The 23,409-nt window shown below is 51.3% G+C and overlaps 8 protein-coding genes across 8 annotated transcripts; 4 read left to right on the top strand and 4 right to left on the bottom strand.

Moving 5' to 3' along the window:
- Window positions 1-358: 358 nt before the first annotated feature.
- Window positions 359-1,024, bottom strand: P170DRAFT_430313 (class I SAM-dependent methyltransferase; the record flags this gene model as incomplete). Its single annotated transcript, XM_024847943.1, has 1 exon — window positions 359-1,024. One exon carries the CDS (start codon window positions 1,022-1,024, stop codon window positions 359-361), a length of 666 nt encoding a protein of 221 aa, XP_024699716.1.
- A 428-nt stretch (window positions 1,025-1,452) lies between these two features.
- On the top strand, window positions 1,453-2,313 carry P170DRAFT_450533 (methyltransferase; the record flags this gene model as incomplete). Its single annotated transcript, XM_024851130.1, has 1 exon — window positions 1,453-2,313. The coding sequence occupies one exon, from the start codon at window positions 1,453-1,455 to the stop codon at window positions 2,311-2,313; it is 861 nt and encodes a 286-aa protein (XP_024699715.1).
- Window positions 2,314-2,773: 460 nt separating this feature from the next.
- P170DRAFT_480177 (DUF924 family protein) lies at window positions 2,774-3,298 on the top strand (the record flags this gene model as incomplete). The annotated part of the gene is made up of 1 exon (XM_024853760.1): window positions 2,774-3,298. The coding sequence occupies one exon, from the start codon at window positions 2,774-2,776 to the stop codon at window positions 3,296-3,298; it is 525 nt and encodes a 174-aa protein (XP_024699714.1).
- Window positions 3,299-4,290: 992 nt separating this feature from the next.
- P170DRAFT_440711 (uncharacterized protein) lies at window positions 4,291-5,153 on the top strand. The gene has a single exon (XM_024850142.1). The coding sequence runs from the start codon at window positions 4,379-4,381 to the stop codon at window positions 5,018-5,020; it is 642 nt and encodes a 213-aa protein (XP_024699713.1). The 5' UTR covers window positions 4,291-4,378; the 3' UTR covers window positions 5,021-5,153.
- A 1,095-nt stretch (window positions 5,154-6,248) lies between these two features.
- Window positions 6,249-11,208, bottom strand: P170DRAFT_440709 (5'-methylthioadenosine/S-adenosylhomocysteine nucleosidase). Its single transcript, XM_024850141.1, has 4 exons — window positions 10,115-11,208; window positions 9,521-10,059; window positions 8,830-9,459; window positions 6,249-8,765 (listed from the first exon to the last, which is right to left on the bottom strand). The coding sequence occupies exons 1-4, from the start codon at window positions 11,071-11,073 to the stop codon at window positions 6,412-6,414; spliced, it is 4,482 nt and encodes a 1,493-aa protein (XP_024699712.1). The 5' UTR covers window positions 11,074-11,208; the 3' UTR covers window positions 6,249-6,411.
- Window positions 11,209-11,941: 733 nt separating this feature from the next.
- P170DRAFT_468107 (F-box and WD domain protein) lies at window positions 11,942-15,729 on the bottom strand. The gene is made up of 2 exons (XM_024852529.1): window positions 15,183-15,729; window positions 11,942-15,120 (listed from the first exon to the last, which is right to left on the bottom strand). The coding sequence occupies exons 1-2, from the start codon at window positions 15,523-15,525 to the stop codon at window positions 12,086-12,088; spliced, it is 3,378 nt and encodes a 1,125-aa protein (XP_024699711.1). The 5' UTR covers window positions 15,526-15,729; the 3' UTR covers window positions 11,942-12,085.
- Window positions 15,730-15,865: 136 nt separating this feature from the next.
- Window positions 15,866-18,648, top strand: P170DRAFT_417040 (MRX complex nuclease subunit). Its single transcript, XM_024847155.1, has 2 exons — window positions 15,866-16,082; window positions 16,139-18,648. The coding sequence occupies exons 1-2, from the start codon at window positions 16,067-16,069 to the stop codon at window positions 18,490-18,492; spliced, it is 2,370 nt and encodes a 789-aa protein (XP_024699710.1). The 5' UTR covers window positions 15,866-16,066; the 3' UTR covers window positions 18,493-18,648.
- Window positions 18,649-18,674: 26 nt separating this feature from the next.
- P170DRAFT_458992 (DUF1446-domain-containing protein) lies at window positions 18,675-23,382 on the bottom strand. The gene is made up of 5 exons (XM_024851833.1): window positions 22,881-23,382; window positions 22,439-22,772; window positions 20,717-20,749; window positions 20,309-20,655; window positions 18,675-20,254 (listed from the first exon to the last, which is right to left on the bottom strand). The coding sequence occupies exons 1-5, from the start codon at window positions 23,271-23,273 to the stop codon at window positions 18,743-18,745; spliced, it is 2,619 nt and encodes an 872-aa protein (XP_024699709.1). The 5' UTR covers window positions 23,274-23,382; the 3' UTR covers window positions 18,675-18,742.
- Between the last annotated feature and the right edge of the window lie 27 nt (window positions 23,383-23,409).

The raw sequence follows: 23,409 nt of genomic DNA, 5'->3' as shown, positions 1-23,409 counted from the left end.
GTAGGAGTAGTAAATCTATAGATATTGTTATTAGCATCCAATGGGGCTAATTAGATTACTAAGCTATAATTATTTATTTAATATATAAAGTGCGAATTTGCCAGCTCCAGTTATATTCCACAGAAATTAGGGTACTCTTATTTACTGTATTATTTTTAAAAGAAGTTACGATCTTTTATCTATTTATAACAAATTAATAAAGCTTTTACGAGCTAGATATACTGTACTTTATGCCTGCGTATATGTTTAAATAGCACCGGTAAAGCCAATTAACATGTCTGGATTGGTATTCTAAAGGAGTGGAGATAAAGTTCCATATATTAATGCGAAGGCGCAAGGCACCGCAGACAAAGAATCACTATATCTTTTCAGCAATAATATAATAATATGGTAAAGCATCCGAGTCAATTCGGTCAGGTGGTCCAAACACATCCATCTTTTGATTCACAATAGCGAAGCCATTCTTTTGCAGGAGTTGTTTCCACCCTGCTCGAGTGAATAGTGCACTTGTCACTTGATTGCCCATAAACCGTTTTCTGACCTCTCTTGCACACAATCCGTCAGGGTCATATCCAGAGAGTATATTATCGGGGCTGAAATCATCGGCCGCCATTGTTGCAATGCATATCAGTCCGCCACCATGGAGCTGGCTTCCATACTTCCGCACAGTCTCTTCGATCTCCTCCCTGCCCAGGCGAAAGAGAGAGCGTACCATTAACACTGCATCGAGCTGCTTCCCCGTGGGATGGACATATTGACGCATGTCAGAAAGTTGGAAGACACCATTGGGAATCCGCTGTTGGCTCAGCTCGACCATGGCGTGCACGTTGTCAATCCCCGTTATGAAATGGCCTGCAGCGGCCAATGTTTCAGCCACTGGTTTGCCAGTCCCGCATCCAACATCGAGAACTTGGGATTGTGGAGGTAAATGGCTTAGCACCGTGCTGAGAAAGTGCAGAACGCCTGGGTCGCAAGCATAGGCGTCGTCATACTGGTCTGGTTTATAAAGCACACTTTCTGCCATTTTGGACTGAAGGCCAGTTGGAATAAGATTGGGATAAGATGAGGATTGGTTTCTTTGCGTGATCCAACCTAGTGGACTTTATAGCAGGAGTAGCAGGGTGATGGGGGCAGAGATAGATAAATTTCTCTCGGATGATTATTTATATTATTTACCTAGGGTCACTGTGGGTTCTGTTTCATTCCCATCATTCCAGCAGCTTTTCTCCACGTACACGAATCCGGCCCCCATGGGTAGTATATAGAATGTAACCTTATATCATGCCCAGGCGAAGGTGGAATGTAAAGTAACCCTGAAATGCAACGACTTGATTATGCTATACCGTGCCCCCAAATGGTAAAATAAATATAAACCATTCAAAGGGGCCGATCGATACCACCCATAACAGGCCAAGAAAAGTCTTACCTTCATCATCCAGGATTCCCGGCTCTATGACCAGAACAGACACTATCGCCGCTTCCCAGCCTCCGGTTGAGTCCATTCCTCGCGGCACGGCTCAGGTAGAAATCAAATTCTACAAAGCACCAGTGGATGGCTCCCAACCATTCCTATACAAAGGGACGCCACCAGAGGGGTTGCCCGCGATGAATTACACCGAGCCTGAGCTGCCCGTCACGCTCAACGACATCCGCGGCCGCGAGGACGAGTTTTCCCTGGACAAAGATGCGTTCCAGCCACTCCAGGGTGTTCTCCGTGTACCATACGAGGCCATTCAGTCCGAGGAAACAATCCAGAGCACCTGGTACCCAGCGGTGGAGGAATTCCTGCTAGACTCGATCAAGGGCGCCCACCGAGTCATCATTTTTGACTACGTTATCCGGATGGAAAGCGTCGATACGCACCGCAAACCACTGCATACGGCGCATGCGGACCAGACGGCGCAGGCGGCGGCCGCCCGCGTCCGGCTTTGCATTCCAGACCCTCGCGAGGCTGAGCAGGCCCTCCGCGGTCGCTACCGTATCATCAACGTGTGGAAGCCATTGAAGGGTCCTGTGCAGTCGTGCCCACTAGCGTTTGCGAGGGCGGGCTCCGTTCAATCGACGGAATTGGTTCCTATCAAGTTTCATCAGCCGCACCGCACCGGAGAGATTATTGGCGTGGCATTTAACAAGGCTCAGGAATGGCTGTATTGGTCTGGTATGCAGCCGGATGAATGTTTGCTGCTCAAGTGCAGTGACTCCGACGAATCCGTGGCCGGTCGTGTGCCTCATTCCGCTTTCTACGACCCCAGGACCCCACCGAATGCCCCCGGTCGCGAAAGTATCGAGTTCCGGACGTTAGTGCTGGGATAGCAGCCCGCAGGACTATTGCTAGTGCTTGAATGAATTTCGTTTGGTCTATTCCTCTCGCTGTGCGCAGCCTAGGGCTGCCTGTAGTAGCCCCGCTGAGTTTCCAATGACGGAGTATTCCAAGCCCACAGTTATGACAGTCTAAGCAGCATAATTGCCTACGCCACGTAGCATTTCTTGCAACCGCACGCGTCACCCAGTGGTTTCTACATGCGGGTGGTTAGAAAATGTTGATCGGTGCGGAAGTCCAATCCGAATCCGCATGCGGGAACCGTCCCTGCCCGGATTCGCCTGACAAGCAACTGTAAGTAGTATTTCTTTTTCTCGCCCTTCCATAATAATAACCCATACCTTCTGTGCGTCTAGTCAAATATTCAAACCTGCAGCTTCAAAGGCGCAGATCTCCTTATTTCCCCCCTCTCTTCTTCCTGTCTAGCCAACAGCACGTTTTACTCGGCCTCCGATGTCGAACTACAGTTATAGCGACGTTCTGGACATCTGGTTCGGTCCTAGGTCATCTCCCACCTACCTGCAAAAAAAGCCCTTCTGGTACGGCACCAGTGCTTCCGACGATGCCTACGTCCGCGACAATCTTGGCGCCCCATACCAAGCAGCGAAAGAGGGTAAACTCGACACGTGGATCCAGACCGGCCAAGGAGAAGGAGCGTTGGCGTTGATCCTTCTATTGGACCAAGTGCCTCGGAATATGTTCCGTGGCACGCCCCAGGCGTATGCGACGGATTCCAAGGCCATCGCAGTGGCTCGGCAAGCCGTCGATAGTGGCTGGGATAAGACGATGCCCACGATTCAGAGACGCTATATCTATTCGCCGCTCAATCATTCCGAAAGTCTGGAGGACCAAACGTTCTCGTTGAAGTTATTCACTGAGTTGGGCGACAGCCACCACCTACGCTGGGCGCAGGACTTCTATAACCAGATTAAACGAGATGGGAGGTTTATTCACCGGGATCAAATTCTTGGGCGATGAAACAAAAGGACTTTGGATCCGCCTTGTCTGTCTAGTTACTATGGTGGTCGGATTCTAAATCAAGTATGGGAAATCTAATATTACTTTTCTAATCAGCACAAAATTGCAGATAGACATCTTTAGAGTCTATACCAGCCCAGGCCTAATGTAATCTAATCCACGAATGGTGTAGGAATTACGAGATAAGATGCTGTATCCAAAGGCAGAGTCATGGTCTAGGAACAACCTGCAGCGCACCAAAGAGCGACGCACCTGGGTGTTCTCTGGGCCGGAGTTGTGCCATCCTCCACAACCCTGTATTAAATCGACCGTTATAACACAACCTCGGGCTGGACAAAGAACCACCTCCCATTGGCACACGGTGACTTTTCTTTTTGGCTTTCTGTCTCAGGTGGATTCGTTGCGTTGCAGGGTTGGAATGAGGATTTACTGGCTGATTGTTGCAATGATGTGTCTTGCGATAGTGTTTGTTGAGGAATTCTAAGAAGGAGTCGAGGAAAGTCGGCCATTATATAGACCCAAAGAGAGAGGGTGTGCATCGTGGGAGTCGCTATCAATCAACGTCGATGTTTCATCTTAGACTTACTGATTGGATAAGGTTTGCTTGCTCTCTCTACCTACAGTCTAGACGGTTATCCTATGTACTACCCCTACCTACATGCAAACGGATGCTAACCATACATTTGACGGGTACCTCCTCAAGCACCCAGAGACTTCCGTAGTCTCTATTGGCAGTGTGGCAGTGCCCTTGATTGGATCTCAAGCCCTGCTGGATGTCAATACCTTAAATAAAGTACTATTCCCTGAATACCTAGCCATAGAGTGTTTGCACCTGGAGAGCACTGATTCGCACAGCAAGGCGCCTAGTGAGGGGCCAATCGCAGTGAATTTCGTTGGCGATTGGGTTGCGTAAACGCGGAACTAGATAATTATAGCCGCCGACCGCCAGGTAACTCATCATCCGTGCAATCACATTCTCCCCCTTCGTTGCATGTTTCCCATGCACCACTTTCTTTCCCAAGCACTTCACCCGCAGTCAGTTTTGTACCAGCCACTCTCCAACCTTGTACTGTTTCTGACATGCCAAACTTGGAGATCGAAGTTTCTGCCCAGACCGAAGCGGCACTGAAGACAAATCTCACACTACGATGCGTCGTCCGCACCAAATATCGCAGCGAAAAGTCCCCACGCTCTGCCGTTGTTATCCCCTGGGCCCAGGCCCGCGTTGAGAACCTCACTGGTTATGCTGTTCGCAAAGCTGGACAACAAACGGCTGGCGTCAGTGCGGAGCTGATCATGATCCATATGCTCGGTCTTCGGAACATTATAGACATTTGCTACGACGTCTCCCTCGACGAGTGCGATCCAGGACTTCGGAATGAAATTTCCGGGAAGTTTCACGCGAAGCAACCGAGCCATCTCATTACTCGAAAGAATAACGGTTTTTGGATGCGCAGGGATGAGAGGATGGACACAGAGGTGTTTGAGCGGTACTTGCAGATGAGCAGCAAAGATAAAGGACCGTGGCCCTTGTTTATGGATTCTAAACACCCGCCTGTCTATGCAGATGGGAAGCGCCTGATAGAATATGAGGAGTTGACCAGTAGGTTCCTCCCCATCTGGGAAACACCACAACCTAGGAAGGTAAATGAGGGGGGAGCATTTGAAAAAGACAAGCCGGCAGAGCACGATGAAGTTGGTCAGGCAGAGAATCCACACTAAGCCTATCATGTAACCAATACCCGAGTTGATGAAAATAGTATGACGAGCATCCAAGTTAGTGAACATAGGACTGACTTATGTTAATAGTCACGGTCTCCTGGAGGAGATATTAGTTTGACGCAATGAATTTTGAATAGAAGAGAAAATGTGCAAAAAAGGGTAGTTACTGGATCTTCTGGTTGGACTTTAAGATACCATATAGTCTCTTTCTATCCTCCAACGCTGGCCGACGGTGCTCAAACAAGAGGCTGGCACTCATCGTTTCTGCTAGTCACAGGCAATATCCGTAACCACCCAAGGAAAGCAGGAGTCTGAAGCACGCAGAACAGAATAGTATTTCTTCGTGTTCCGCATGCCTTGCTGCCTTAGGTGTCTGGACGCGAGTGTCTTAACTTTGCACTACGGAGTAAACATATTCAGTCGGGTCTCTCATTGACCCACCAGTCGAAATTGGCCCCAAATTTGGGGGCAAATTTCTGAACAGTCGGCTCGCCATGGCTGTCAAAGGGGATACAAATCATACGGGCGAGGTAGCTCTGGTTTTGCGGCTCACTTGACACTAGAATACGCCAACATCATGCATGTTATATCCCTCCCCAATAAAGTGTTATATCGGATTGACTACCATGCCAACCACGAGTTATTACTAAATTTGTAACTAGTCTGTCGGTCACTATGTTACAACCACGCCCAGGCACGTGGTCATCCCGCTGAGCCAAAAGACCACTATCTCAGCACCTCTTGTACTGAGATGTCTGGGACCGCCTTATGTAGTAGCATAACAAGAATGGGTATGTCTTTACCCACGAGCTCTGTGATCTAACAATTCTGTCCTTCGGCCACTATCTAAGATGATTGTTTAGTGTTCAAGCCACCCGTTCGCGCTAAGATTAACCAATCATATGAGCATAGGGCTCTGTTTGCTAGTGCTAGACTTACTGTGTACTTTCGCATTATTGCCTTTAATTCTAGTCCTCAGCTCTCCTTCATAATTAGGAGGGTTTTTTTCTCGTTGATTGTAGAGGGAGAGAGGGTAGGTTAAACCCTTTGAAGGGAATAGAAGGTTCTGCCCATGTCGCTTTGTATAATGTTTATGCACTGTGAGTATAAGTTTTGTCATGCTAGGATTTCCACACTATGCAGGTAGATAGTGGGTTTACATCAGTAATATGAAGCCCGGTTTAGGCTGTAGTATTTTATAAGCTGATTGGAAATCAGTTGCGTAACCTTGCTCCATTGCGGTACTAGAATCGTTGGCTCTGAAAATACAAAATATACACGAGGGATTGCTGGTGTTGGTTATGTATGGAAGGCGCCATTTTCTTGTCCTTTCCTCTGCAAATGAATCACATCGAGCGTGGCTCACATATCACGCTTCGCGGGCAATAGTATCAGTGCAGTATACCCTCATCCACCTGAAGCGCAAGATCCGGAGGCATAGCTTGAAGAAGATCCCGAGCATACTGAGCCGCAGCCGCGGCTGCGTACTCCATCCATATCTCGTTCTTGTGCGAATCAGCGTAGTCAGTGATCCCGCGAATGACAAGACATGGGAACCTTGTATTCATCAAGCCCGCGGCTTCCATCTCACAGCACAGAACGCCATGTTTCTGGATGAGTATCCCCCTCATCTTCGAGTTCTTGACTACTGAGTTTCCGGAGGCAATTGTCCCGTAAAAGACGCGAGGAGATGTGGTCGTCCGTGTCATTGGTCGTGGAATGACCTGCTGAGCGTCACAGGAGATGCAAGTATCGCCGCCCCCGGTGTGAGCATAGGATGATTCGAATAGCAGATCTAGTTCGACCCCCGGGTATTCGATATCAGGGGGTCCAGCGATCGGGGAGCCGTGGCGAGGCATAAAGTTAAGCACCTGCAATAACTTCTTTGGAGGAGCTTTGAGTGAACCAGTTGTGATAAAACCGTCACTGGTAAACTTGCCCATATCGTACTGCACAACACCTCCGTACTGAAGGTGTGGAATGCTGACAACCACATCTCCAAGCCGAATGTCATTTTTCGCGCTCGGTAATCCTCCTCCAATGCCGACCATCAACCCTATAGCGATCCTAGGGAATCGATTCATCATGTGCGTGGCTACCACAGCCGCGATATTATTCCCATATTGGCCCATCGGGAGGCAGGTTAGCACGACGTTGAGCTGGCCGATTTGCCCTAAGATATAAAGGTTGTGGTCCATTCCTTGTCCGAAGCCCTTAGTGTGAATCCGGTCTAACATTTTTTGCGCCGCATCCAGCTCTATTTGCAGTGCACAAATCCAGCCAACTTTGTATTCAGCCGGGTCCAGTTCAATATTTTTCGCAATTTCCATCTCCATGATGCGATTAGGGATGTTGGTTTCAAACCGAGACTCCCAGAGGCTGTCCGATGATGAACCCTGGGATGACGACCCGGACGTCAGGAAAGACTCATTGCGGGACGGGCGGCGGAATTCTGACACTCTTTCTGTGTGATATATATCGCTGCTCGAGTTTGAGGACTCTCGGCGCATCCGTTTCCGGGGATTTGGTACGGTACTCCTGCCGTTCACCGGTCGCTTTCCTTCAGCCTTGGAGGAACCACTCTCCTGATTGCCTGATCCAGGGCTGTATCCAACACTGATCGCACTGTCATTAGCAGGGCTCTTGAATCCGCTCAAGGTCGACGAAAACGATATCTCTGGTGTCGGGAGGAGACTGTTTACAGGGAAGCCATCGAAGATAATAGCACCGTCGGGTTCTAATCTAACTGGACTGACAATTCCAGAAGCCTGTGTGGTAATCTCAGGGCCGATTAGTAGTGCTTGAGCGTGACTGCAGCGTTCCCTCGAACAGTCCTCAATGCATTGACAATTCTCGAATAGTTTGTCAGGTATATGCCAATAGACGTCGTCTATAACACGCCATGGAGAGCCCAAGATGTTTCCCTTCTTTCTCATAATTGTCAGAATGTCTTCAACCCTCGCAGCGAGGTAATCCTTTCCGGATGGGACAGTGGTCCATGAGGAGCAGACAGGCACCATCTCTTTTGGTTTCAGAAGATTACCGAAGCCTCTGCCAAATAGAGTAATGGCATTTATTGCTCCTGTGAGTCTGTGCCATCTCGGGGGACCGTCAAATGCGCTCATTGTACGAGCATTAAAGTGGTCCTCGTCTGCTGCCAGGTCCATAAAATCAAAACCTTCGAGCAGTGTTCGGGCCTGGCAACCAGGAGCTATTCCAGCGCTCTTTTGGAGTTTGGCCCGGGTTTGATATGCATAGGCTTGTTCCAATAAGTGATATATCGCTTCAACCCTATCTTGAAATGTCTCCGGCATGTTGCGGTGTAGCCGCTGGTTTAGGTTCTTCTCACTTTTTAGAACGGATATGGCAGAGACGCGCCCGCCCTTGGGACTAGGATGTTGTTCGAGCAACTCGGGTCTAAAGACAAACTCTTGCATGGGGTCCTCGGAGGAACTCAACAAAAGAGATGCCCGGACTAAGTGCAGCAGAGCACTCGCTCCATCGACAAGCCAAGCTTGTCTGGTAGACACATCGTAGAAGACCGCATATTTCTTGGTGACTGACAGGATTCTGTGGAGGTACTCACCGAACTCAGAATGAGAAGGCCTATCTTTATTTCCTATCGCCGGCGTTTCATAATTTTGGATTATGGTACCGCGGGAAATTATGACATCTCGAAGATCGCATCCGGTGTCCGCTCTATTCAGTCCAGACCAGTCGATGCCATATTCTGCCCCTGGCGAAGCTGCACGTTCCGCAGTGGTTAGTATATATTAGCACAAAAGAATACAGTTTTATTCACCGCATACCTGTGAGGACTTGCGCTTCCGGGCACCAACCTACAATGTGCCGAAAGCCCATGAGGTTGGTGTCAATGCCTGCAGGGTATAACCCGGGGATGGCGTCGATACGAGAGTCGGTATAATCCATGTAGGATCCATGATCATTGCATATCAGATGCCATATCACGGCATCACCTACGATCTTCGTTGGCACGAGGATCGTGCAATGGCCCTTGATACAGACCTTTCCCCCGAAGTGCGCAATGCGACGCGATGGCACGAGTCGGCCCAAAATGTTGAGTGGGGTATCTAAGCCAGTATTTTGCAGCTGCCGTTGTCGAATGGGAAAGCCGGATACTACAACGGGGTTGTTGAATAGACTATGCCAGCACCGCCCGTTGCACCGTGGCAGTCCACTTTGTGCATGCTGAAAAGTGAATTTGAGCTCATATCGCAGGTTTGTCATGAAGGTATAGGTATTTGTCAACACTGGTCGACAGTATGCAATTCTATTGTCGGGCGCTGACTGTAACGCCGCGCCTAGCCAGGCCAATTGCTGTCCTATTTCGACGATGGCGTGCTGGAGTCCCTGAAGATGAACCACGACTTTGCAGCCATCGAACGCCCCTGTAAGGACAGTACCATCTTGGAGCGAACCTTTTAGTAGCATCAGTCAAGGGCGTCTTTGTTCGAGGAAGAATCACAGAGGCACACGAACCTGAGCTAGAACAGCTTTCTCTAGCTTCTAACAACTTGTGCAAGAGGCTGATTACACAGTCTGAGCTCTCTGGCCATGTTTGACGCATGTACTGGACACATGTCAATGCCTGTGCATTATCCAGGGATCCAGTCAAAGTGATGACATGGTCGACGATATTGACCGGGTCACCCGCATATTCCTGCACACGCAGGAATGACCGCGGATTCCAATCAAGTACGAAATCGGCGTCGTACAAAGTTGGTGGGAGGGCCCAATCAACTTTGCTAGATGGAAACTGAAGGGAAATCGCCCGAGCGACATCTTGCATCACATTCTCACCTACGGTGCCCAAGGTAAGAATCTTCCGAACACAGCCAACCAACCACCTATATGCAGGGAACTGTTCTAGAAGCTCCGAATAATGTAATTTTCGCTGCCCGCTCGTCGCTGGGCTGTTGAGATCGGCTGATGTTGTTAAGTAAAGAGACCATCCTGGATTAGCGGGGCGGTCGGTGATTCCGTTAGTGTAATAATTGCATACGGCCTTGGCGATATCGCTGGCAAGTGTGTTGTCAGTATCTGATCTAACAGGCTTTGGTTCTGGATACATACCCTGCATGGTTACAAACCATCAGACTAAACCTTTGGTAGGGTTTGGATCCCTTGAAGCTCAGTTTCTCCGCGAAATACCGAAGAAAATCAGGTAGGTCCGACAACAGAACGGCCACTCGTTTCGCATCATGGCGAGGGGGGTGCGCTTTCTTGTAGATATCCAGCGAAAATGTGAAAACGAAATCTGAGCGGTCGAGATAGTTGTTGAGGAGTTCATCACAGGCCAGGTCGCCATCCGTTTTCACCATCAGTTCATTCGTTGGCATCCTTAACATCTCCAGGTGTACAGCTGAAGGTAGAGGTGTATTTGACCCATCTGCACGCTCTGCCTGTTCTTTGGGGGGGCATTGTGTCGTGGCGCCCATCGTCTCTTCCATCTCGCAATGCCTCAACAAGCACTTGTAAAACTCGTCCCAACTTCGTACAATCCTTCCGCAGAGAGCACACGATACGGGAACTTCATATGGTCGGAAGTTGGCCTCCAAGTCTCCCCGTCTAGGCAACGATTTGTCTGAATGTGCAGTTCTGAAATGCTGGCGCAATTTCGCTCTACTCGTGCCTACCCAATCCCCATATGGACAGCTCATCTCAGATTGTGGATAATGTTGCTCTGATATGTGTCGCTTAAGGCTGTTACGAGCCCCATAAGTCTTCCTAGCTTTGTCCGAACATACCCGACAGGTAAACCTTGGCTTATTGGCTCGCTGTTGCAACTCAGACTCAACTGCCGGGGCAGCGTTATCATCATCGTAGGAGAATGATGGGCGACGAAGACGAGGGTTGAAATGGAAATTCAGAATTCCTATCCCACTGTCGTAACTGAGGTAGCTTTGTATACTGTTACTGTTGCTTGGCCTCGACGGGATAATTGATTTATCGTCCTGGGCCGTATTTACTGAAGGGAAATGACTCGAGTCGTCCATCCCAAAGCACTCCCATCCTGGTATTTGGTCTTCCATGATCTGTGGATTCAGATGTGTTAGCCTGTCGCAAGAGCGATGTATCATAGATGGATGATGATGTCCTGACTCCTAAGCACGAAGTGAGGATAATGGCCAAAATGAAGACTCGGAGGGCCTGGCGTTTAAGTGTTGATGAGGCGAGGGAGGCGGAGCTGATTTTATTGCGCAAGCCTATATGTCCTCTCCCCTGCCCTATAATTGTACACAAATAACCCGATCCCTGTAACATACACGCATTCGCGCCACTACGCGAGTCTTGTTGCCCTCCGGCGGTGCAGCAGCTCTAGTTCAGGTACCGACGACCTAAGGAGCACCAAGCGGGGCAACTATCGCCGGGTGTTGCCGGGCGACTCCGGCGCTTTCTAAAGCGCACCCGGCTGTTGTATGTTTTTCTCTTTGTTATCTTAAAGAGAGGAAATGCAGGTTGCTCGGTGGAGGGGTCGACTGGGGTCATGAAAAGGGATGGATTGCCTCGTCACGCCAAAGTATTATCTCCTCCCACCGGCCGATCTACACACCACCAAACGTGGATCTCGATCGCTGTGGAGAGGAACAGGAACACTACTTCCGAATGAACGAAATGGGCGAAATGCAATGATCAATTTGAATGAACTTGACTGCTAACTAGAGAACAGGATGATACCCGTAGGTGGAGTCCCCAGGATGACCAAGGCAGGTGCGGGAGGGGTCGTCGGTCAGGTGGTCGGTCAGGTGATCCACCCACCGCCTTGGCAGTATCTGCAGCATGGGAATGCTGATGACCGCATGACATACCTGGGCGGAATGCAATTCCGATATCACCCAGTCGGATGTTGATACTGCGTTGGAGTAGTAGGTTTATGGTGTAGTAGTCAATGGTATAGCCAGCTAAGTTGGGCCACAGGGAAAACAGGCCATTTCAATGGAAAACATATACGAATGCATTATGAGAAATGTCAAACCGAGATATAAGAGACATGAACTACACAGAATCACAATGGTAAAGTTCAACGACAAATCAAATAAAAGATTACAAAGCGCGACCCTTGCCCTTGCCCTTGCTCTTATCTGGAGAACTAGACATGGGAAGGGACGGAAATTCCTCCTGCTCCTGGGGCTGTGTCTCCGCCAGACTCAACTGAATGGCAAATTCAAGATCAGTCAGTTCTTGCTCACGGCTGCTTTCGCCCACCCCCGACTCCGGCGACGGGGAAGAATAGTCGTCATGATGACCCTGCCAGTCACTAGACGAGTTGGAGATGAAAGGATCGGACTCGAAAGATTTCGGTGCTTCGTCAAGTAAACTCAACCGGATAGCTTCGGCGATATCGGGAGCCAGGTCGTCACCTACGGGATCCTCATACGGAGATGAAGAAGATGAAAGTTCATCAGGAGCGAAGGAGCTGTCGCGCCGACCAACGGTATCACTGGACGAAGGTGAACTAACGATAGAGCTAGCGCCCATGTTGCCGCGCTTGAGGGCCTCGCTGGCAAAAGCCTCCTCGCTCAGGAGTCGGGCGTATGCGATAACTTGGTCCTCGTCAACATCTGGACCCAAGAGATCAACACCAAACCGGTTGCTTAGGTGTGCTTTCTCCTTCCGATCTGCAACTTCTTGTCGTTTCATCTCCACCTTCTCGTCCTCGATGTGGTCGTATATAGCCCCGCGGCCACTGTTGTTGAACCGCTGACCCTCCGCGGTGGAGTTCATACCCTTGGGACCACGACGCAAGCGACGCTTACTGGTTTTATACTGGTCGGCAGTAGAAGAGCTGTACGACCAGTAACGCAGGTGCGTCCCGAGAGCGACCATTCCCCGAAGGACGGTCGGATCTGGGTCCAGGGAAATGGCCCCTGTAGCGTAGAAATTATTCCCGACGCCATGAAGAGTTGCCTCGGCCTGGATCAGGCGACGACGAGCGCGGGAAGAAAATCGAGAATTGATGGTCCGAATGGGGCGTGCAGACGACGCGAGGGGGTCCCAGGCCTGCACGAGTCCATCGTTTCCACCATGCACAAGGTAAAGAGACGACATTGCAACACATGAAACTTGAGGCGACTCGGTCTGGATAATCCGTACTGGATTGATGGAGTTGATGACTTCGGAGTTCTTGGCGGTGGGAGATCGAATGTCCCAAACCATGACAAGGCCAGAGTTGGTGCCAACAGCCATGTACCGACCCCGTTGTCCAGGGATCTCCAGATGCGAAGACGGTTGCTTCATGTGCGGAAGCGGTGAAGATACAGTCGACGAGTCTGCCGAGCTGCCAGACATCCCAAGAAGGGGATCTTCCTCGGCTGTCACTGATGCATACGTTGACAAATCCAAAGCACTGGCGGTGATCTGAACAGATTTGCGATCACCGAAGACAAAGTCAGAGATGCGCCACTCGGTATTCGAGGCGCAAAACACTGGATCGTTCAAGCGGCCGGACGCTCTGGATGGCGGAAGGCTTTCAGATTTCTCTGAAATACTGGGGGTGGTAGAGCCACCGAAAAGAGTCGACGGAGCAATTCCAACAGCAACATGATTGCTCGAATGGTGCGAAGGCAAAGCCGACGTTGATGCTTTGCGCATGTACCGCCGTATCGATGCTTTCTCTTGCTCCCCGATGCCGCGAGCAATGACAGCGATGGACTCGCCAGCGCCGTGAGTGTCATCGCCGGCAAAATCGACTAACAAATCGCGTCTCATGTCCCACCCTTCGCAGACTTTGCGGAAATGCTTCGGTTTGAATGACAGAAATTGCTCTATTTCTTTGGTCTCTGCCGCAATCTGGTCCTGACTTAACTTCATCGCATCGCAGGATGATCGGGGGCTGTAGCTGCCATCAACGGGCTCCCGGCTATAGGGGTCCGGCCTGGCAGTTCGCCTACTCAGCTCAACTAGCTCCCAATTCACACTTCTTCCGGTCTTCCACGCCAGCATGTTCATCTCTTCAGGGCTCATCTTGGCCGAACCAACTTCAGGCTGCTGCGGCAAGTCCGAGAGGAAGAACACCTCGCCCAATGCATTGAGGACAGTCGCCCAAATGCGCCGGCGAGCATGGCGTCTAGGAGAGTAGTTATCATCGACCGCAATAGCAATGATGGGGACCCCGGGACAAAGAACCCATTTCGCAGTAACCTGGCCTCTCTCGAATCGCTTTTCATACGTGGGATGGGGACCCAGTGAAAAGGCCGAAAGAACACCGGAGGATGTACCAGACAGCATTCCCACCAACCCGCCGGTCACTTTGAGAACATGGGAAGACTTGGCAATCCAGACAGCAGTGACGCCCGTGGTAATCATATTTAAGGCCGGGATGCCCAGCGGTGGCTGCGAACTGGTCTCAGTGAGATCCAAAAACCGCCCACGGAGCTCAGTGGTCGAGATAAAATAGCTGCGACCCTGCGGGCATCCCTCGCCGTAAATCATACCGTACGGCTGGCTGACGTCCATCTGATTCGGCAAACCAACCATGTTCCCAGCACCCAGTCCATATTCCGCGTCACCTGGATACAAATCCGCAAAGTGTCGGAAGAGCTGATGATCGGAGAGACCCCACGTTCCAACCTTGACACTCGATGGGTCACTGGCCGACGCGATGCCCTGCTCCGAAGCTCCATGGATGAAATGAGGTTCCTTTTTGGCAACTTCCGTCCCGTATGCCCCATGCAAGTGGCTCACGGGGTACAACAGCTGCGAGGTGTAGGTTGCGACTGCACTACCGTTGCGCACGTTTGCCGCGCGAACAGTTCCATTCTTCTTTGAAGGTTCGAACGAAGCAGGCTTGCCCCTGGAAAGAGACCTGATGAGACGCGTTCGGAGAATATATTCGGATCGCCACGATGCCAAGGCAGTCAATCTGGAGAAGAAGCGTTTGTCGGACGCCAGATTGTCCGGGTGATCATATCCAATGAGTCGAGTTCCATTTTCGGTGGTATACGGGCCGGGGAAGAAACGGGAGAATGCGATCCGCCAGGCATGAGGGGTAGTAACCAAGCTGTGGAATCGACGTGACACCAATGCGATTGATGACAACGATGGCGGGGGCAGGTGGGAAAGGATGTGAGTCAAGACCTCTGATCCCATGCCGTTAGATGATTGGCCATATCTAGGGGCTGATAAGACCGAGTTCACGTACCATTCGGGAAAATGTCCAGGGACAGGTCCGAGTGCGCCGACGAAGGCACCATTTGGAATTCAAAATCGCCTTGCTTCTTGGATGATTGACCCATCGCGTTCTCATACTGACTAACTCTATCACCGGGTGGCGTCGACAAACCGGGAATTACCGGATTCAGGGGCGATTGATCCCCGCCCTGCGGTGAGGCATGGACGGTTTCAGGGCCTCCGGTCTCACGGAGAAGACCGGAACCTGGGGAGTCGACGTAGAGATCATGTCCATGCTGGGTATTTGAGTGCGACTCGTTGGAGGAGGGGTCTGGTTGTGTCCGGTCAAATACTGCAGAGGGCTCTGGTTGCATAAAAAGGTTTCGCGGGGTAATGGGGATCAATGTAGGCGACTGAACCAGGAAAGGCGTCTGGGTCAGTCGATGTAGAGAGGACGAGGGCGAGAAGGACGGAGGAACGTAGTAAAGGTGGCGCTGGAGGAGACAGGAGGAGAGGATGAGAAGAAAGCGATAGGAGGGGTTGCAGAGAGAGAAGAGAAGAACTGCCGTGAGTCAAAGACGGACGAGAGGCGACGGGAAGGCAACGCTGCCGCCAATCACGTCTCGCCGGCCAGGCGCGTGTTGGGCACGTGACCCCGCGCCGCAGAAAGCCCGATTGGGAAGAGAGTGGCTTCATCCATCATCGTCGGTTGGTGTTTTATCTAGACAGATAGCGCACTCTATCTTCACTGTGATGCCCCGCCGATAACCCTGATTACCTAGGATTATTCTGTCGACCTCCAGGCTCTGCCTGTTTCAGGCAGCACTCGCGCGACATCCGCGCGGCTTGAATTAACCTCTTTAAATTCGGCATTCATTCCAATATTTGTCGATCATCATATTCGACAAGATCAAAATGCCCGATCTAGGCGGTATGCTATAACCCTGACTTTCCCTAGTCAAGATACGTCTGTACTAACCAGGTAAGACGCGGAAACAATCCGCATCCTCGTCTCAACCGACAACCATGTCGGCTACAACGAACGGGACCCCATCCGGGGCGATGACAGCTGGAAGAGCTTCCACGAGGTGATGTGTCTGGCCAAAGAGAAGGATGTGGATATGGTCCTCTTGGCTGGCGATCTCTTCCATGAGAACAAGCCCTCGCGGAAGTCCATGTATCAGGTCATGCGGTCCATCCGCATGAACTGTCTCGGCGACAAACCGTGTGAGATGGAGATGCTCAGCGACGCGAGTGAAAACTTCCAAGGCGCCTTCAACCACGTCAATTACGAGGATCTCGACATCAATGTGGCGATTCCCATCTTCTCTATCCACGGCAACCACGACGACCCGTCCGGCGAAGGCCACCTGGCGGCCTTGGATTTACTACAGGTGTCGGGACTGCTGAACTACTATGGGCGAACGCCCGAGTCAGATAACATCCACATCAAGCCTGTTTTGCTTCAAAAAGGACGGACTAAACTAGCGCTCTACGGTATGAGTAATGTTCGGGACGAGCGATTATTCCGCACATTTCGCGACGGCAAGGTCAAATTCTACCAGCCTTCGATTCAAAAGGATGACTGGTTCAACTTGATATCCGTCCATCAGAACCACCACGCATACACAGAAACCAACTACCTGCCTGAAAACTTCCTCCCCGAGTTCCTGGATCTTGTAATCTGGGGACACGAACACGAGTGCTTGATCAACCCCCGACTTAACCCCGAAACCAAATTCCACGTAATGCAGCCTGGTTCATCAGTCGCAACATCCTTGGTGCCTGGTGAAGCTGTGGCTAAACATGTGGCTATCCTCAGTGTGACGGGCCGGGAATTCAAATGCGAGCCTATCCGCCTGAAATCTGTGCGCCCGTTCGCCATGAGGGAGATCATCCTCTCACAAGAAAAGGGAGCACAGAAACTAGCCCGCAAGGAAAATAACCGCACCGAAGTGACGCGCTTTCTGATGACGATCGTCGAGGAACTCATCGAAGAAGCAAAGGCAGAATGGTTAGAAACGCAAGAAGGCAACGACGCAGACGAGGAAGAAGAGGTCCCGCTACCACTCGTGCGACTACGTGTCGAAACATCCACACCGGAGGGCGGTAGCTTTGACTGCGAAAACCCGCAGCGATTCTCCAACCGGTTCGTGGGCAAGGTCGCCAACGTCAACGACGTGGTGCAGTTCTACCGGAAAAAGAAAAACACCACAACCCGCACGAAAGAAGATGAGATCGACGAAGCCGCCGTGTCCCACCTCGCGACGCTGGACACCGTGAAAGTGGAGCAGTTAGTACGCGACTTCCTCTCCTCTCAGTCTCTCAGCATCCTCCCACAGAACTCCTTCGGCGACGCCGTGGCCCAGTTCATCGACAAAGACGACAAACACGCGATGGAGATGTTCGTCAACGATTCGCTCGATAGCCAGATGAAACATCTCATGTCCTTGGACCGCGACTACGAGGACATGGACGAAGCGACCGTCGAGAGCTCGCTCCAGAAGGCGATGGAGAAGTACCGCACCCAAATGGAAGACATGTTCTCGCGGGGCGTCAAGAAGCGCACTCGCGGCAAGAAGCGCTTCAAGTCTAAGCCCGATGAGTGGGACAGCGAATTCGACGGTTCCTGGGAAGACCAGCCGGGAGCTCTCATCCGCTCCGACAATGAGGGCGGAGACCCCAACGCGGAGGAAGCCGGCGCAGACGGCACCGAACAACCTCCCGGCCGGGCTTCGACACGAGGCCGTGGACGAGGTCGCGGAGGCAGAGCCGCCGCAGCAACCACCAGCACTCGCAAAGCAGCCACAAGCACCAAGGCAGCATCGACCGCGAAAAAGGCTGCACCCGCCAAAACCACGAAAGCGCGAGGCCGTCGTGCCGTTTCCGACGAAGACGAGGATGAGGACGACAACGATGTCATTATGTTGGATGATGACGATGACGACGAGCCGGACGCAGCACAAGCAATCTCTGAAGAAGACGAGGATGACTCCCAGTCCTTATTCGTGAAGCAACCTGCCACAAAATCTCGATCAAAGGCACCCGCCGCCCCAGCGAAAACAACAACCAGCCAACGGCGTACTCGGGCGGCGCCCTCCCCCGCCCCGTCTTCGAACACGGTAGGAGGCACTGCGTCCCGCCGGGGTAATACAGGCGCAAGAGGCCGACAGACTCAGACCACGCTGAGCTTCACCGGCTCTCAAGCCAGTGCGGGTGCTAGTCAGTCGAAACGGCCCACCCGCACAACTCGACAGAGAGATGTCAGTGTGGTGAGCGAGGATATCGATGACAGTGACGATGCCTTTGAGCCTATGCCTAGCTCTAATAGGCGTAGGTAGGCATCGAAGTCACAGTGGCATCAGATCGAGGTGGAAATTTAAGCATTGAATTATGATGTCGGATCAGATTGCTCATTTACTTTGCATTTTCGGCGTTCCATGTAAGCAAAGGAATTATCTCAGAAGGTTTTAGCGTGAAATAAAAAGTCTCCCAATTCAGTACCGTTGGCTGGGCCCTTGTTCATAGAGATTATATACTTATTGTCGGGGTCAAATATACTTGACAACTCACCAAAACTAACCTTCATGTCTACAGCTTTCCCCGATTCAAAAACCTGACCGGCAAATCCACCCACCTAGCTCTCAAATACTCCGCGACGTTCTTTCCCAAGAAGTCCACCGTCGTCGTGATACCCACTCCTCGATCCAGCAAATTCCGGAACAAGAAATGTACGCCCTGCAACTGCGGCAGCTCGAACCTATCCACTTCCAACTGTGGATTAGCCGTGTATTCCGGTCCCAGAAGCTCCTTAATTTTCGGTGTCGATAACAATGACCGAAGCCAGAGGTATTCGTCGCTGTGACGGACCCAGAACCCGCAATTAGCGTCGGGGCCCTTGTCGCCTGACCGGGCGTGGACAATCCATCCCAACGGGCCTCGCGTGGTAGGGCCGAAGTCGAGTTGTGGATTTGCTGGGGCTGAGGTTGTATGCTGTGACGGTTGGCGGGGTGGGTATTCTTTTGTCAATGGGGGTGGAGGGACATCGAGGACTTGATTGCTCCATGGGAGGTGGACTCGGTGCTTGATGTCCGCCTGTGGTAGGAGACTGACGTAGTACTCGTACACGGGCTTGGGGAACCCTTGACGCATATCGAGGTGGAACGTAGCTCCAGGGTACCCTTGCATGATATTGTCGGCGATATGCCGCAGGAAGTTGTGAGGCGCAATGTCATCAGCATTGCGGGCCTGGACGACAACGCGGAAAGTGACCGTGGCGCTGTTCTGGTCTTTTGGGTCATCTGGAACCGACCCCAGCGTGGAGAATTTGAGTTCCGTGAATTTGGACGATTGTGGAGCGAGAAGCCGACGGATTTGATCCTCCAGCATGCGGGCCTTCGCGTCGATGTCCAATCCAACAAGGTACCATGAGACCTCGGCCTGGAATCCACCACGCGCAGTGATGCCGACTTTTGTTGTTGGAGGTGGTGGTGCAGAGCGGACTCCACGCAATGCGACGCGGTTGGTGCTTATCTGTTCGAAATGTAGGTCGGTTAGAATGGCCGTGACGTCCGAGTTGTAGTACCATGGTCCCTGGATCTCGTAAAGGAGCTGTGAAGAGCAGGTGTCCGCCGTAACGGCACCTCCGGTGGCGTAGGACTGCATGGTAATAATCACTTTTCCATCGGCGGAGATCTCAGCAATAGGGTACCCGATATTGGACCATCCATCTTTGCCCAGCTTCTCAAGAGCTTTGAAGCCGGTGAAGTTGCCGCCGCAGACATAGTTACTGCATTCGATAAGATGACCGGCCACAAACGCATTGGCTAACTGGTCTAGATCGCTGCGTTTCCAGCCGTGAAACCAAGCTGCAGCTCCGATCACGGGCGATGCATCCGACACTCGCCCACAGAGCACAATGTCAGCACCCTGGGAGAAGGCCGCGGCAACACCAAGGCCCCCTAGATAGCATTGTGCAAATATGGGTTCAAAATTCCAGTCTGAAAGTGCTTCCCCGGTATACACGTTCTTGTATGTCGAGTTGCCAGAAGACAAGGCGTCCTTGACTGTGGCAAGAACCTGATCACCGGATACCCAAGCCACCTACCACATGTTAGCATGGATAAAGCACCCCTGGATCTTAATTGGACTCCGCACCTTTAAGCTTAGCCCTTTAGATTTCACCATCTGTGTCACCGCCTTGTATAGACCCTCGGTGTCAGTATTTCCCGCATTGACCGCTACTTTGATACCATGCTTGGCCAGGTCCTCGAGGGCTGGCTGTAAGGCCAGGAGAAACGAAGGCTCGTACCCCGGTAGTCCCGGTGGTCCTGAGCTCTGTTGGCTTGAGTTCTGTTTGTCCTGGTCTACACGTCGTGCTGCTCCAGTGACCATGTTGGCCTCGCTCATGAAATCGGCAATGATAACATCGATCGGGTCTTGAGGGTGATTCCGAGCAAATTCGGCGATGGCATGGCGGCGGTCGGAGGCCGAGCCGGAAGCACCTGCAACGAAGGAATATATGAATCAATTAACTTAGATGATGCTATTCGGGGTAGAACTCACCTGCAATACGAATGGGGCGAGAGCTCATTGCCACTGGGAGATCATCAGTTGGGGGCAAAGATCGAAGTGAATAAGCTCATATGTTGGGTGATAGGGAATGGGACAGAAGAAAAGACCGAAATGAAAAGCGGAAATAGGGGGATAACCCAAACATTGGAAAGTGAGTTGCGGACCCATTCGGACCAAATATTGGAACGCTACTGCAGCCCGAGGAGCTGTCGGTTCTCGGTCTGGGGATGCGGGGTTGGTCAGTGCTACAGGCGTGTGTCACTAGAAAGAGGCTGTTGGGAATTGGCGGGGGGAACAGCAGAAGCCTTGAAAGGGCAATCCTTCCATTCAAATCATCAAATCATAAACCGAGGATGTTTCGCAAACATTGACATGCGTCCCCTGGTATGGGTATGACGTCACATGTCTATGTCTCTAGATTCCCCTGCCGGCAACCAAGTCCATGTTGATTGAGCTTTTCGTGTTTTGCTTTCCATCCCGTCTCCATTGATCTATTGAACGTTGTCTGTGGTACCTGATAGTCGCAAACAAGGAAGTATGGACAGGTGTTGGGGTATTAATAACCCTATGTCGCGGCTTATTCAAGGCGATATGATATGCCCTGGTGTAGTCGAGGTCCCACTTCATAGATATAGTTGTAGTCTTTTCCACACGCTCGAGCATCTCTTATTAATTGAAAGTTAGTTTAGAGGACTACCAGATGGCTTCTTTCTCCAGGATTGTGCAGTATCTTCCAACAACATTGCAGAGGCCAGACTGAGCGAAACCCAGGACTAGGGTTATCACAGAACTTACCTAGATACACGTCGACAGAAAGAAGTTCTCTTATAAGACAGCCGAAGTAATGCTATCCTTTTCCTACATGGTTTGGTCAGGATTGCAGCCCTGGAGGTCTACAACAGCCTTCTGTTACAGTAGTCCCCCCACCAGGAAGCTCTGCACAGCTCCGGTCCTCATTCACTATCTTCCAATTCACTCAGACAACATAAAGCGTGTAACCAGACACGTCTCCCATTGGCCCAACCCTCAAAGTGGATTTTCGCGATTCCTTCGACATCCAGGAAGCCCTGGGCTCCTGATTGGTCCACAGCGTTGGTATAGGGAATGTGCCCAAATGACCTTGAAACCTGGGGAACACCACTCTAGAATGGCTCTAGCAGCAGGTGGACCATGGTTTCTACTACCTTGATCCCTGCACGCGTCTCCTAACACGTCATCTATTGGATGGGACGTGCAAGTGGACTTTCGCGATTCTTTCGACTTTCGAGGTCAGGGTGTAGCAGTAGGATCTAAGCCAGCCGGTCCATCCAGGGGAGTGAATATTTCGACATCTGTAGTTGTTCATATTAATAACTTCGACAATTCAGAAAGCACTACAATGGGAGCCCGGACTATTTGAATAGTGGTATCCTGTCAAGATTGATATAGACCGTCTTTGTGCTTTCTTCTCTTTTCCTATGTTGCCGATAGTCCGACAGGACATTGACTCAGGGCTCTTGAAACATTTACTTCATATAAGTTTAATATATCAATGACTCAAGAGTGTATATAAAATGCTGCGAAAAATGACAGGTCAACGTTATAAATGAAAATATAAGACATTCTTGTTGCGGAATAAAACAATTCTGTCTGGCCTGCGATACGTCTACTCTCCCGATTTGTCTGGTGGTCTATTGATGCAATGCAACCAATTCTGTAGCTAAGCAGTCATACCGAGCCACCGTGCAGCGCCCATCGCAACGAGAAGGATCAAAACCGACGTCTTGACCAGATCGATCTCCGCCCGATTCCTATACGTCCAATTCCGCACCTCGGACCACAGCACCGACCGACCGCTATCTTTAACAGCCGTTTTCAGACCGGGCAGACCATCAAGACTGCGATTGTTGTTGTCGCGCTGGTATGTATGGACATCACCTGCCGCAACCCGCTTACTAGCCCAGTGGCCTAGGGTTTCGCGGTCTTTGAGATACGGCTTTGGAGAATTCGTGTCGGGGTCTGTTGTCAGGGAGAGCTGCGGGACGCCGTAGCCGCAGGATGTTTGGACCTAGAAGACGATGTAAGCAACTATCAGCGGAGGGGGACATAAGGCAGGAGTGACTCATCCGCGAGCACACGAATCCTCGGTCAATACGAGCGATCAAGTCCAACATACCTTGAATACGTCCAATCGAATAATCGCTCTCGCTCCAGGAACATTTTTCCCGCCCATGCGGGCCAGATATGGTTCGAACTCGGGCTGGTTCCATTCGATCACGGAACCGTTGCAAAAGAACCGCATGATACGAGGGGACGAGTCGAACGAGCAGAACATCACGGTGATGCGGCCGTTCTCGTGCAGGTGCGAGATGGTCTCGCTGCCTGAGCCGGTGGCGTCGACGTATGCGGCCTCTTTAGGGCCGAGGATGGCGAAGGAGGCATCGGGGAGGCCTTTGGGAGATAGATTCACATGGCGACCTTGGAGAGGGGCGGAGGCGACGAAGAAGACGCTTTGGCGGAGAGCCCAGTCACGCAGGTCGTTGGATATTGAGTCGTAGAATTTCGGCATCGTAGAAGGTTAGGATGGAAATGAACAGAATGAATGAAAAAAAAGATGAGAACGAAGAGGGATGGATGGATGGAGGAAGCAATGTAAAAGTGGAGGTGAGCGACACGCGGAGTTGGAGAACAACTCCGACGGAGGA

Source organism: Aspergillus steynii (genome assembly GCF_002849105.1).
Source record: "Aspergillus steynii IBT 23096 chromosome Unknown P170scaffold_9, whole genome shotgun sequence".
Lineage (NCBI taxonomy): Eukaryota > Fungi > Ascomycota > Eurotiomycetes > Eurotiales > Aspergillaceae > Aspergillus > Aspergillus steynii.
This window is presented reverse-complemented; position numbering and strand designations above follow the sequence as displayed.

What these genes read in the sequence shown, in the direction of transcription:
- P170DRAFT_440711 (XM_024850142.1), top strand. Translation starts at nt 4,379, where the DNA reads ATGCCAAACTTGGAGATCGAAGTTTCTGCCCAGACCGAAGCGGCACTG.
- P170DRAFT_440709 (XM_024850141.1), bottom strand. Translation starts at nt 11,073, where the DNA reads ATGGAAGACCAAATACCAGGATGGGAGTGCTTTGGGATGGACGACTCG. An exon ending in AGAAAGCTGTTCTAGCTCAG is followed by an intron (nt 9,460 to 9,520) that starts GTTCGTGTGCCT and finishes TGCTACTAAAAG; the next exon opens with GTTCGCTCCAAGATGGTACT. An exon ending in GGAAGCGCAAGTCCTCACAG is followed by an intron (nt 8,766 to 8,829) that starts GTATGCGGTGAA and finishes CGGAACGTGCAG; the next exon opens with CTTCGCCAGGGGCAGAATAT.
- P170DRAFT_468107 (XM_024852529.1), bottom strand. Translation starts at nt 15,525, where the DNA reads ATGCAACCAGAGCCCTCTGCAGTATTTGACCGGACACAACCAGACCCC. An exon ending in CCTGGACATTTTCCCGAATG is followed by an intron (nt 15,121 to 15,182) that starts GTACGTGAACTC and finishes GCATGGGATCAG; the next exon opens with AGGTCTTGACTCACATCCTT.
- P170DRAFT_458992 (XM_024851833.1), bottom strand. Translation starts at nt 23,273, where the DNA reads ATGCCGAAATTCTACGACTCAATATCCAACGACCTGCGTGACTGGGCT. An exon ending in GGGCGCTGCACGGTGGCTCG is followed by an intron (nt 20,750 to 22,438) that starts GTATGACTGCTT and finishes ATGATCTCCCAG; the next exon opens with TGGCAATGAGCTCTCGCCCC. An exon ending in TCGCCCCATTCGTATTGCAG is followed by an intron (nt 20,656 to 20,716) that starts GTGAGTTCTACC and finishes CCTTCGTTGCAG; the next exon opens with GTGCTTCCGGCTCGGCCTCC.